Here is a 14,617-nt window from a genome sequence, read left to right as displayed (position 1 = left end):
GCACAGGCATTTCCCTGAAGCCGCGTTAATATTGCAACCGCGTGGCAGAATCGCGCGGCTTTCAAGTCGCGGCAGTGTGAAAAGGGGCCTAAGGATTTGTGGATCGGATGACCCGTAGGAGGTTTTATTTAAATTAACAAAAATGAAGTTTAAAGTGGTACAGTGGAACCTTGGATTGCGAGCATTGGAATCCAAAGCACTCGCATATCAAAGCGAGTTTCCCCATAGAAGTCAATGGAAACTTAGATAATTAGTCCCGCATTGTCTTCTATTGCATGCAATACCGCATGTGGCCAGATGTGGGGGGAGGGCCAGAAATACTCGGGGACAGCTTGGCTGAAATTGGAAACCCTTGGAAAGGCTCGGGAAAGGAGTGTTTCCAAGTATTTCCAAATGATTTTGAGTATTTTCGAACCATTCCGAGTGTCACTGGCGCCCCACCGCACTTCTGGCCAAACGCGGTACTGCACACCACATTAGATGGAATTCTGCTTGTTTTGCGAGACAACACTCTCAAACCGAGTCAGCATTTTTTTTTAAAAAGTTGCTCATCGTTAACCGTGTTACTAGTTAACCAAGGTTCCACTGTATTAATTAACAGTTCGACTTTATAACATGTTTGTTTTTTGTTTTTGTTTTTTTACTTACATGCAGTTGGTTTTGCAAAGAGCAGCCTCCGATCCTTCTCCTCTCGGGCCCCCTGCCAGCGCTCCTTTCTCCTCCCCTTTGACCAATGCTCCCAAAAGCAAGCCGCTCCATAAGACAGATAGAGCAGTGGCTCGGCCCCGCCCCCCCTTGCTCTCTCTTCTCATTAGCTCACTGGCTGTGATTGACAGCAGTGGGAGTTAGTGTCTCAGCCAATGAGGAGAGACGGTCCCAGGACAGCCAGGGCTCTTGTACACATCACTGGATCGAGTTGGGGATCGGGTAAGTATTTGGGGGGGGGGCATGAAAATAAAAAAAAATCTTCAGCCTTTACAACCTCTTTAAAGTCATCAAATGACCTCCTGTTCTTCTTTTTTAAAGTGCCGTGTTCACTTACCCCGACTCTGAGAACCGGACGGATGTGTTCGGATTGATGTCAAACCTCCCAGAAGACGCAAACAAGATTGATGCTGTGACTGACTGGTAAGTACCTGTAGGCGTTGGTTCCCCAACGTTGGCTGAAGTGTCTCTGCCTCATCAGGAAATAAACAACCCTCCCCATGTAAAACAATGCCAAAGAAGATTCCCAGCTCAACTTACCAGCCAGTCTGCTACCAACCAAATTCTCCTTTCTAAGCCCTTGTACACACGGTCGGAGATTCCGACGGAATGTGTCCGATCGGACCGTTTTGTCGGATATTCCGACTGTGTGTGGTCTCCATTGGACTGTTTCCGTCGGAGTATCCGACGGACCAAGTTTTCCAACTTGTTGTTTTGCTCCTATCGGACATACTCCGATCATGTGTAGAGAATTCCGATCGGACAAAGTGCCACGCATGCTCAGATCAAATTCCTACACCAAAGCTATTGGCTACTAGCCTGAACGTAGTCCCGTCGTAACCAAATAACGTCATCACGTTCTGAACGATCGGATTCTCCGACAACATCGTCTGACCGTGTGTATGCAACAGTTTCGGACAAAATCCGTCAGACAAAATCCGACGGATTTGGTTGTCGGAATCTCCGACCGTGTGTACAAGGGCTAAGAGTATGTGTTAAAAACAGGGGTTTCGTTTGCAAATAATGGATAGATGGAGGGAAGCCCACCCCTCCTTAACCACTTTCAGACCGGACCATTTTGCTGGTAAATGACCAGAGGTCTTTTTACACTTTGGCACTGCGCTGCTTTAACTGGTAATTGCGCGGTCATGCAATGTTGTACCCAAACAAAATTTGCGTCCTTTTCTTCCCACAAATAGAGCTTTCTTTTGATGGTATTTGATTGCCTCTGCGGTTTTTATTTTTTGCGATATAAACGTAAAAAGACCGCAAATTTTGAAAAAAAATGATATTTTCTACTTTTTGTTATTAGAAAAATCCAATAAACTCAATTTTAGTCATACATTTAGGCCAAAATGTATTCAGCCACATGTCTTTGGTAAAAAAAAAGTCAATAATTGTATATTTATTGGTTTGCGCAAAAGTTGTCACATCTACAAACTAAGGTACGTTTTCTGGAATTTACGCAGCTTTTAGTTTACGACTGCCTATCTCATTTCTTGAGGTGCTAAAATGGCAGGGCAGTACAAAACCCCCCCAAATGACCCCATTTTGGAAAGTAGACCCCCTAAGGAAATTGATAAGAGGCATGTTGAGCCCATTGAATATTTTATTTTTTTGCCTCAAGCGATTGAATAATGACAAAAAAAAAAATTTTTTTTTTTTTTTTACACAAAGTTGTCACTAAATGATATATTGCTCACACATGCTATGGGCGTATGTGAAATGACACCCCAAAATAAATTCTGCTGCTTCTCCTGAGTATGGGGATACCACATATGTGGGACTTTTTAGGAGCCTAGCCGCGTACGGGGCCCCGAAAACCAAGCACCGCCTTCAGGCTTTCTAAGGGCGTAAATTTTTGAGTTCACGTCTCACTACCTATTACAGTTTTGAAGGCCATAAAATGCCAAGATGGCACAAAACCCCCACAAATGACCCCATTTTAGAAAGTAGACACCCCAAGCTATTTGCTGAGAGGCATGTTGAGTCCATGGAATATTTTATATTTTGCCACAAGTTGCGGGAAAATTACAAACTTTTTTTTTTTTTTTTTTTTTTTCACAAAGTTGTCACTAAATGATATATTGCTCACGCATGCCATGGGCATATGTGAAATGACACCCCAAAATAAATTCTGCTGCTTCTCCTGAGTATGGGGATACCACATATGTGGGACTTTTTGGGAGCCTAGCCGCGTACGGGGCCCCGAAAACCAAGCACCGCCTTCAGGCTTTCTAAGGGCGTTACAGTTTTGAAGGCCATAAAATGCCAAGATGGCACAAACCCCCCCCAAATGACCCCATTTTGGAAAGTAGACACCCCTAAATTTAGGGGTACACTAGTGAGACTAGGTAATAAATGGCGGGTTCCCTGAAACTATAAAAAAATAACTAACCAACCAGCGTCACCTGTAACAGTTATATGGTGATCACTGGTGAAAGGGTTAACTAGGGGGCAATTAGGGGGCTTTATGCGGTAGTATATGGGGGTCCCTGGCGCTATAAAAAGCTGCAGCGAACCTAAATACCTACCTGCCTAACTAGCGTCACCTGTGACACTAATACAGCGATCAGAAAAACGATCGCTTATTAGGCTGGGTTCACACTGGAGCGATGCGGGAACGCCACGAATGCGCGGCGGGTTCCCGCATCGCATGCCTCCCGGCGGCAGTTCACACTGCCCTATGCGAACTGCTGGGAGTGTCAGTGAAATGTTACTGACACCCCCAGATCAGTTCGCATATCGCAGTGCGATCTGCAAACTCGGATCGCATGGTGTGAACACCCATGCGATCCGATTCTGCTGCGGGCCAAAAAAAGGGTCCCGTGCGAATTTGCGGCGGGTGCGGCGAATGGCTGAACTCGAATCGCACAGAGATCGGATGTGATTTGCACTGCAGTGCGGTGCGAATCACATCCGTTCTCATAAACCGCTGCAATGTGAACCCAGCCTTAGTGACACTGGCGACGGGGGGTGATCACGGGGTTAAACCTTTATTGGGGGGGTTAGGGGGGTACCTTAGAACTAAAGGGGGCTAACCCTAACTGCCCTAACAGTTATTAGTCACAAATGACACCCGCCGGGTGATCAGGGGGTTAAACCTTTATTAGGTAATAAATGGCGGGTGCCCTGAAACTATAAAAAAATAACTAACCAACCAGCGTCACCTGTAACAGTTATATGGTGATCACTGGTGAAAGGGTTAACTAGGGGGCAATCAGGGGGCTTTATGCGGTAGTATATGGGGGTCCCTGGCGCTATAAAAAGCTGCGGCGAACCTAAATACCTACCTGCCTAACTAGCGTCACCTGTGACACTAATACGGCGATCAGAAAAATGATTGCTTATTAGGCTGGGTTCACACTGGAGCGATGCGGAAACGCCGCGAATCCGCGGCGGGTTCCCGCATCGCATGCCTCCCGGCGGCAGTTCACACTGCCCTATGCGAACTGATGGGAGTGTCAGTGAAATGTTACTGACACCCCCAGATCAGTTCGCATATCGCAGTGCGATCTGCAAACTCGGATCGCATGGTGTGAACACCCATGCGATCCGATTCTGCTGCGGGCCAAAAAAAGGGTCCCGTGCGAATTTGCGGCGGGTGCGGCGGGTGTGGCGGGTGCGGCAGGTGCGGTGAATGGCTGAACTCGAATCGCACAGAGATCGGATGTGATTTGCACTGCAGTGCGGTGCGAATCACATTCGTTCTCATAAACCGCTGCAATGTGAACCCAGCCTTAGTGACACTGGCGACGGGGGGTGATCACGGGGTTAAATCTTTATTGGGGGGGTTAGGGGGGTACATTAGAACTAAAGGGGGCTAACTCTAACTGCCCTAACAGTTATTACAGTCACAAATGACACCAATGCAAAAAAAAAAAAAAAAAAAAAAAAAAATGACATTGGTGTCACTGTGACTGGGGGGCAGGGGTAATTGGGGGGGTGATCGGGGGGTAAAGGGGGGGTGTGAGTGTGCCTGGCATGTTCTACTGTGTGTGTAGAGTGTTGGTGCAACTTACTGATCCGCTCTCCTCCGTGTCGGAACGAAAAATACCGACACGGAGGAGAGAATACATCACTTCCTCTCCTGTGTTTACATTACAGGAGAGGAAGTGATGTCACCGGGGATTTCTATTCGTCGGGAGCGATCGCGAGGGGGTGGCCATGAATGAATGGCCGTCCCCTCGTCCGGGATCGCTCCCGAACGAATACCGACCGCCGCAGGCACCGGGCGGGGGCCCGATCGGGCCCCCGACCCGCGGGAGGCAAGGGACGTACATGTATGTCCTTATGCCTGCCCGTGCCATTGTACCGACGTACATCGGCGTGCGGCGGTCGGCAACTGGTTAAAAGGCACAGGGGGCGCACTGGACACCCAGCACAATGGCAGCAAAGGTGTCCAATGTGTTCCCTCAACAATATTAAACCAAAAAAGAAAATTCCCAGCTCAACTCACTGGCCAGCCTGCAACCAACCGAATTCTCTTAACTGTATGTGTTAACCACTTAAGGACTGAGCCTTTGTTGTTTACAAGTTAACATATTTGACAGATTTTTATATAACAGATTTTTTTGCTAGAAAATTACTTAGAACCCCCAAACATTATACTTTTTTTTTTACTAACACCCTAGAGCAGGGGTGCTCAACCTGTGGCTCTCCAGCTGTTGCAAAACTACAAATCCCATCATGCCTCTGCCTCTGGGTGTCATGCTTGTGGCTGTCGGAGTCTTGCTATGCCTCATGGGACTTGTAGTTCCGCAACAGCTGGAGAGCCACAGGTTGAGCACCCCTGCCCTAGAGAATAAAATAGCGGTCGTTGCAATACTTTCTGTCACACCGTATTTGCGCAGAGGTCTTACAAGCGCACTTTTTTATTTTTTGGGAAAAAATACACTTTTTTGACTTTAAAAAAAAGAACAGTAGTTAGCCCAATTTTTTATTTTTTTTATATATATTTTGAAAGATAATGTTACGCCAAGTAAATTGATATGAAATTGGAATGGCGACAAACTTTTACCCTTGAAAATCTCCATAGGCGACGTTTAAAAAATTCTACAGGTTGCATGTTTTGAGTTACAGAGGAGATCTAGGGCTATAATTATTGCTCTCATTCTACCGATCGCGGCGATGCCTCACATGTGTGGTTTTGACCACGGTTTTCATATGCGGTTGCTACTCACGTATGCGTTCGCTTCTGCATGCGAGCGCGTCGGGATGGGGCGCATTAAAAAAAATAAATTATTATTTATTTTACCTTTTTTTTTTTTTTTTGCACTGTTCTTTAAAAAAATAAAATAAATTGTGTCACTTTTAGTCCTATTACAAGGAATGTAAACATCCCCTGTAATAAAAAATAAAAAAATGTTGTCATTTAAAAAAAAAAAAGGCCCTTTAACAGCAAAACGTCGCTTCCGCCCTGCGATGTTATGGAGATGGTTGGGGGCCATCTTCCCCTCACTCGTCTCCATACCAAGCATGGATGAACAGCAGATCGCCTCCTTTTGATCACTGTATTGATGTCACTGGTCCCCAAAAAGTGTCAGTTTTAGATTTGTCCGCCGCAATAATGTTGCAGTCCCGCTAAAAATTCCTGATGGCCGCCATTGCTAGTAAAAACAAATAAAAAAATGAACACTGAAGGGCCTCTTTTTCAGACTCGGTGTTTACAAGTTAAAAACACACTTTTTTGCTAGAAAATTACTCCGAACCCCCAAACATTATAAATTTTTTTTTCTAACACCCTAGAGAATAAAATGGCGGTCATTGCAATACTTTTTGTCACAACGTATTTGCGCAGCGGTCTTACAAGCGCACTTTTTTTGGAAAAAAATTCACTTTTTTGAATAGAAAAATAAGACAACAGTAAAGTTAGCCTAATTTTTTTTATATTGTGAAAGATAATGTTACGCCGAGTAAATTGATACCCAACATGTCACGCTTCAAAATTGTGCCCGCTCGTGGAATGGCGTCAAACCTTTACCCTTAAAAATCTCCATAGGCCACATTTAAAAAATTCTACAGTTTGCATGTTTTGAGTTTTTGAGTACAGAGGAGGTCTAGGGCTAGAATTATTGCTCTCGCTCTAACGATCGTGACGATACCTCACATGTGTGGTTTTGACCACCGTTTTCATATGCGGGCGCTGCTCACGTATGTGTTCGCTTCTGCGCGCGAGCTCGTCGGGACAGGGCGCTTTAAAAAAAAAAAAAATGTTTTTTTCTTATTTATTTTATTTTATTTTATTTATTTTTACACAGTTTAAAAAAAAAAAAAAGAATTTGGGTCACTTTTATTCCTATTACAAGGAATGTAAACATCCCTTGTCATAGAAAAAAAAGCATGACAGGTCCTCTTAAATATGAGATCTGGAGTCAAAAAGACCTCACATCTCATATTTGGACTTAAATGCAATAAAAAAACATTTAAAAAAAGGGCCTTTTAGACGTATGGGCGGAAGTGACGTTTTGATGTCGCTTCCGCCCTGCTATGGTATGGAGACAGGTGGGGGCCATCTTGGCCTCACTCGTCTCCATACCCAGCCACGGATAGGACCCGATTTCCTCCGCCGCTGCCGACAGCTCCGGTAAGCGGGGGGGGGACGACTCCTCTCCCACCGCCGATAGATCTCGCGGCCGCAGAGACCACCATTATCGTTTACAGAACCGCCACCTGAAGAGATGGATACCTCGGTTTTGGCAGCAGCTGCTGCCGTTACTGAGATGTTCCTCTTCAAAAAAGGGACATAAATTGTCGTGTTGCGGTCGGTAAGTGGTTAATTTTTGAAGGGGTGGGTGGACCTCCGCTTTAAAGCGGAGGTCCACCCTAAAGTGGACCTTCCGCTCATCGGAACCCTCCCCCCCTCCGGCGCCACAATTGGCACCTTTCAGGGGGCAGGGGGGTGCAGATACCTGTACAGTACAGTTATCTGCACCCACTTCCGGGATAGCTCTCTGCGGAAAAGGGGCGTAGATTACGCCCCTTTCCGCAAGTGCCCGCCCCTTTCTGCAAGTGCCCCACTGCCTGCTGGGAAACACACAGATCCCAGAGGCAGCGGGGACCGTCCTTATTGCGCAGCGCGACTCGCCCATGCGCAGTAGGGAACCGGGAAATGAAGCCGAAAGGCTCCACTTCCTGATTCCCATACCCAAGATGGCGGCGGCAGCACTCGAGACGATCTAGAGATCGGCTTCGGGTGCCGACATCGCGGGCGCGCTGGACAGGTAAGTGTCACTATTTTAAAAGTCAGCAGCTGCTGGCTTTTTAAAAAAAAAAAAACGCGGAGTCCCGGCGGACTCCCGCTTTAAGTGGTTAAAATAAAAAACCCTCCCTTTACCCAAAATAAGATTAAAAAATACCTTTTTACTTTAGGATAAAATGCTTTAAAGATTCATTTTAATAAAGAGGTAACTGAATTAGAGGGTTGTTAACCTAATATTAGCCTGGAGTTCTTCATTTTTGTTTTGTTTTTCAGGGACTCACTATCTAGACTGTTCCCCCCACTGTGGGCAGCAAGTGACCACCAGAATCTCTCTGATTACCTTCCCAACATCCTTCCAGGAAATGTTGATATCTCCCACGTAATTGGCCCCCAAGCCTACCGGGAACCTGCAAGAAAATTGCCAGACATCGAAAGCCTTCAGAGAGGGTTTGAGGACCTGGGCTTGCTGGATTCTTGGGTTTCCAGCCCCGAAACCTGCAGCCCACGGCTCGAAGACGTGTTCCAAGACCTCTACTTTGAAAATCAAGCCTTGGAACTGAATTCTTCCTTCCAGCCCATCGAATGGCCTAACCAGTCTGCCGACGGCTACGTCAAGTTTAATGGAAGCGCTGCTAACGTCTGCCCCAGCTCACAGAAGAGGGCAAAAGAATACTCCGGCGTGCATCGGCCCTCGTGGAAAAACGACAAGGGCAGAGGCAAATTCAGTAGGGGTAGCCCAACCGGTCAAACCAATTACCCGCCTGGTGCAAGAGAATGTTGGGGAAAAGAAACATATGCAAAATCTTCCGGTGACTTTTCCCCGATGTGTATGAAGCCACCAGCATTCCAGTTTAATCAGCAATTTTCTAAAACTCACGGTTTCAATCCAACCATACAAAAGACGCACTACAAGGAAGGGTCGGAAAGCTACAGCGGTTTTCCAAAAGTCAGCACCTTTGAATGCCGTGAAAATATTACTCCTCAAATCCAAAGGGAGTCCTATGCAAAGTCTCCAGTTCCTTGTATTAGCCCCAATGAGGGCTTCCCGTTGGCCAGCCAGGGACACAGATGGTTAGATGGCGAAGCGCTGGGGACCCAGAAAACGGCAACCAGCCCTTTGCCATCTCCGGCAAGCTCTAGTCTGTCAGATGGTTCTCCAACTCATTGTCCAGGGTATTTCCCTCAACCGCCCTTGCCACCTTCTGCTAAAGATGGACACTTGAATGGAACGACCAACCAGATACCGTTCTCCAGCTTTATTGATGAGAACCAGAGGCGCGGCAAGGGTTTCAACCGCACGTCTCCTAGTAAGGAGGGCATGTATCGGAATACAGCATTCGGTTATCCACCCAACTGGTCACCGACTCAGCCAGGTTCAGGTCAGAATAACCCAGAACGGCTTCACAAACTGCCTAAAAGAGCAAACCCTCAAAACAACGGAAATACTGATCGAAGAGGAAGAAAAACTTGGAATATGCCACATGGCGGCGTCAAACAAAACCCGCCTCCTTGCAGCCCCTTCCAACGCAAACAGGAACCCAACCTGGGCAACATGTCTGACTTTGTCAACGCCTCCTTTCTGCCTCCCTTTTCTCTGATGTCTGATTTAAAGCAGAATCAGAATTTCCCCCCCTTTAACCCGCAGTTGTTTTCACCAACAACAAATATGTCTTTTCCACCTCCTTTCCCGTTTTCCGACCTCATCGATCTGTTCCACTACGAAGATATTAATCAAATCCAACCTTTTATAAATGACCTGTTCTGCGGTGATATCCCCCCACCGTACTTTCCCTTTCCAGCCCCTTTCAACAGATGCCGCCCTTCGAGAAATCGCAGTGGACCTGCCAATGAACTCCATTTACAACTAGAGGAATGCTGTGAGCAGTTCCGGGCTTTAGAGAAAGAAAGGAAAAAGGTAAGAAGACCTTCTGGTGAATGCTTTACATTGGTTATGAAGCCATTTGCTATAGAGCATGCGTCAAACACAAAGAACGTGGCCAGGCCAGGCCTTGTCATGTGGCTCTCCCACCCAGTTTTGCAGCCAGAGAGTGGTGGGGACTCAATTGCTTCTCTTCTGGCTTTCACCCTCCCTTGAGACTTCTGTGTTTACAAGAGATCAATTTGCATTCAGCGGGTTCTTGATGTAACAGATCCCACACAGTGGGGACAGTTCTCCAGAATCTGAGAGCAAGAACGATGCAACGCAGTGCCACCTACACAGGGAGGTATAACAGAGCCAAATGCATAGGTAGTAGAGAGAGCCACTACATAGGGAGTTACTAGAGCCAGCCCAGGTGGGGGGGGGGTTGTGTTGCCCACCGTGCATAGTGCACCCCAAACACTGCACTCTGTACACAACGCACCCCTGAACTCTGTACATAGCACACCCTTAAACCCTGCACTCAATATGTAGTGCACCCCTAAACTCTGTACTCTGTGCATAGGGCACTACTGAACTCTGCATGCTGTACATAGCGCGCTACGCACCCCTAAACTTTGAACTCTATACATAGCGCACTCTCTGTGCAGCGCACCTCTGTACTCTGTGTATAGGGCACCCCTGGAACTGCATTCTGTACATAGCGCATCCCTGAACTCTGTACATAGCGCACTCCTGAACTCTGCACTCTGTATGCAGCGTAATCCTGATCTCTGCACTCTGTACTTAACACACTTCTGGGTACCCTTGAACTGCACTCTGTACATAATGCACTCCTGAACTCTGCACTCTGTATGCAGCGTAATCCTGATCTCTGCACTCTGTACTTAACACACTTCTGAACTCTGCACTCTGTACGTAGCGCACTCCTGAACTCTGCACTCTGTACGTAGCGCACTCCTGAACTCTGTATGTAGCACACTCCTAAACTCTGCACTCTGTACGTAGCGCACTCCTGAACTCTGCACTCTGTAGGTAGCACACTCCTGAACTCTGCACTCTGTACATAACACACTCCTGAACTCCATACGTAGCGCACTCCTGAACTTTGCACTCTGTGCGTAGCGCACTCCTGAACTCTGCACTCAGCGCACTCCTGAACTCTGCACTCAGCGCACTCCTGAACTCTGCACTCAGCGCACTCCTGAACTCTACACTCAGCGCACTCCTGAACTCTGCACTCTGTACATAACGCACTCCTGAACTCTGCACTCTGTACATAACGCACTCCTGAACTCTGCACCCTGTACATAACGCAGTCCTGAACTCTGTACCTTGTACATAACGTGCTCCTGAACTCTGCACTCTGTACGTAATGTGCTCCTGAACTCTGCACTCTGTGCATAGCGCACTCCTGAACTCTGCACTCTTTATGTAATGCACCCCAGATACAACCGGCCCTTTGAGAACAACCATGCTGTATTGGTTTATCCAAATAAACTTCTCTTCCATTGTCTAGATCAGGGGTCTCCAAACATTCTACACAAAGGGGCCAGTTTACTGTCCTTCAGGCTTTAGGAGAGTCGGACTGTGGCCATTGAAAGTAGAAAATACCCTAATGTCAGTGGGAATAAACAATGCCCCATCAGTGGAAGGAATAGTGCCTCATTGTTGGTGTCACTTGGAGGTAAAGAGTCCCAAGGGCCAGATAAGGGCAAACAAAGGGCCACATCTGGCCCTCAGGCCACAGTCTGGTTTGGGGTTGTACAATTTTATCTCTCAGCCACTGCTTCTTTTAGACGGACTGATTCTCTTTGGCTCAGACAGACCAGGCTTATGGTCTCAAAGTCGGGTTCCCCCTTTCCCTGTTAAGGCCCACTCCACTGCGGTGGGGTTTGCCTCTTGGGTTTTTTGGGTTCTGTTCCCCAGATTTGCAAGGCTGCCACCTGGTCCTTTATTCACACATTCTATAAGGGGCGCGTTCACACCAGCCACTGCATCGCAATGCATCAGCTGGTGCGTGATGCGGCCCAGCCAGACCAGCGCAGTGTTGATGCACGATACCCATGCATTGCATTTTTTTTTAAACAAACTTTATTGAAATGCCGCACAATGACATTTTATAGAGTTCTGTCAGTCGGTGTGCAGTGACCCATGCTGTATATACACCACGGCAATGTAGTGGTGTGACCCGGCCACACCGGAGATGAGATATTTTGCCTTGTCTTGCGCTTGAATATCCGTCCAACGCAGTACCACCGCACCTTGTATGCAGGGACCCTAAGTTTTAAAAGAAGGACGCTTTGTTCTTCAGGTTCTTCAGGTAACCCAAGTTGTTGTCGTTACGTTAGGCCTATTGGCAATCGTTTGCCGTTGCCCACCTACCCCTTCCAGTGTCCCTTAATAAGATCCAAGATTACTGTTTTACGGGGAGTAAAAAAAAATCTTTTATTTTTTCTAGATTACTTCCAATAGCCTAGAAAAGGACTTTACATTGCTAAACCTATAAGTATTTTTTTTGGTTTGTTAGTAAGTGGTGGATGTGTGCGGACACAGGTCTTGACCAGTCACTTAACTCTGTGTCTGTAATTAATCATTGTTGTGTTGTATCCTCTATAGACGGAAGCAGAGCTAGCTCGAAATTTCCCAGGAAACAGAGTTTCCAGCTCCTACAGCTCAGCAGTCCCAAGACTTCCGACCAATCCATCAAGAGTTGATCGCTTGGTTGTTGACGAGTTTCGAGAACAAGCCAGAGTAAGGACTGTTGAAATCTAATTTCCTCTCTGAGCCTCACCACATAGAACTTGATTGCCATTGGTTTTATGCAAGAATCTGAATATTAGTTTCTGAAATCATTGAAACGAAGCAGGCAAGAGTTACTTTTTTTGGCCACTTGTAGACCATATAGATTGAGAGTCAGGGGGTCATATGAAGTTTCATAGTAGCTGCCCCAACTGCTTGGTTTTACATACGGTCTACTGAATCTTGAATGGAGTTTGACGCAGTTTATATAATAATTTATGAATAAGTATATAGATTCTTGCAATAGCCAAGTTGTGACTGGTTCTGTTTAACTGTGACCGTGTTTTAAGGTAATTTTTGTGAACCAATTATAGAACAGTTATATGTAATGTATTGAGAAAAACCTTTACCAATTGATGACCTGCCTTTTCAAGGGCCACAACTCGTATTTCGGTCATGGACAGATGCTTCATGCTCGCCTTCAGGACTTCTCCAGAGCCTCTCCCATCCTCTGGAACTCCCTGCCCCGGTATATCCGATTAGCCCCTACCCTGTCCACCTTTAGGAGATCCCTGAAAACTCACTTTTCTCTTATATTCACCGACTGACACAGCTCCTCTCTGTAACAAATGGGTTGTTAGCCTTATCACAAGGAGAATACTAGGCATAGTTGTAATACAACACTCAGAACTCTTAGTTCCGCCCAGGGGGGAGGTCCCTTAGTTAACAACCCTCCCACCTGCAGACGGAGCTCAGTTTTATTTTGCCAAGTGTAGGAGAAGGACCTAGGAACCCTGCGGGCCCATCGGTCCGTGCTTTTTTATGCAGAAGCTTGGCTTTTTGCACAAGATGAATGATCCTGTGATCAGCTATCGACAGGCTGGATACCCTTATCCTTGTAGTCTCCCCAGTCCGGCCATCGAGCGTGTTCAGGTCGCAGCTACAGCTCGGCAGGCCACAACGAAACCTCAGCTCCAGAGGTGGTCGGTGAGCTCCAGGGCATACATATGACCGGGCTACTAATGTCTGCGTCACAGTATGCCAAGGCCAGCAGCTACCCTGTACTGATCAGTGAGTAGTTCTACAATGGAATGTCTCCCAGCTCTTCAGGACTGGTAAGTACAGCTCTCCCTTCCTCGGCAGGGCTGAGCGGCTGGGCATTACCTGGGAGGTCGATTCGGGGGTCCCTCACCTCCCTCTCTTCTCTCCCCTGTCCCTATCTTCCCTCCCCCCCTCCCTGGGGGGATGCTGCATGTGGCTGCTGAGCAGTGTATGTGTGCATCTCTGTGGGCTCTCGCCTGGGATGGGGGGCTGGCTGGCTAGAGGTGTCCTGGGTCCTGTGTGTTAAGCTCCCGGAAGGTGCCTGTGAGGGTCAGGAGGGTGGGACTGTCACTGTCCTAAGTCCCCTTCGGGTGGCAGACAGGGTAGGGTCAGCATGGCTTCAGAAACTGGTGTTTCTTCCTCCGAAATCCAGGCAATTGCAACCGGGTCACCTGCGGACTACGCAGTGCCCATGGACACTGTCGGCGGTCCTCAATTTGTTCGTTGCCAAGATGGAGGCGGTGCGTGGGAAGAAAGGTTCATTAAAGAGGCCCCTGCCCCCCCCCCCCGTCCTCTGGGGAGAGCTCTGACGCAGACTCGGGTCCTGCTGAGGCTAGTGACCCCTGCTCTGTCTTGTCAGACAACGCTGACCAGGACTGTTCGGACAGTGAGGATGAGTCCCTGTCCGGGTCCGGGCACGACAAAGCGCTTGTTGAAGCACTTATCACAGCTGTGCGTGATACCCTGAAGATTCAGGAGCCAGCGGATCCCTCTGCCGATGTACCAGTCCCTATTAGGTCCCGCAAGCCAGCACGTTCACCTAAGGTGTTCCCGTATCTGACTTATTTTGACAAGTTCATTTACAAGGAATGGGTCACAGCAACGGACCTTTTCGGTCCCCAAATACATGGCGGTGCGTTACCCTTTTGAGGAGAGCCTTCTCAAAAAATGGTTGGCTCCTCCGGTCGTGGACCCCCCAGTATCCAGGTTAAATAAAGTAACCATGATCCCGGTTGAGGAGACTCCTGCATTCAAGGATCCCACGGACA

At 47.5% G+C, this 14,617-nt stretch overlaps 1 protein-coding gene across 1 annotated transcript in view; it reads left to right on the top strand.

The window, feature by feature from the left end:
* The window catches only part of LOC143995888 (uncharacterized), a 36,165-nt gene that overhangs the window by 6,880 nt on the left and 14,668 nt on the right, over positions 1-14,617 (top strand). Inside the window, exons 3-5 of the mRNA XM_077490634.1 lie at positions 1,027-1,128; positions 8,180-9,821; positions 12,405-12,539. Coding sequence (XP_077346760.1) covers positions 1,027-1,128; positions 8,180-9,821; positions 12,405-12,539 — 1,879 coding nt within the window. The remainder of the gene's footprint in view (positions 1-1,026; positions 1,129-8,179; positions 9,822-12,404; positions 12,540-14,617) is intronic.

Source organism: Lithobates pipiens, unplaced genomic scaffold, assembly GCF_037356315.1.
Source record: "Lithobates pipiens isolate NorthernLeopardFrog02 unplaced genomic scaffold, aLitPip1_a1.2 Scaffold_19, whole genome shotgun sequence".
In the NCBI taxonomy this organism is placed as follows: Eukaryota; Metazoa; Chordata; class Amphibia; order Anura; family Ranidae; genus Lithobates; species Lithobates pipiens.
Note: the sequence above shows the minus strand (reverse complement) of the source record. Positions and strands in the feature narration are given on the sequence as shown.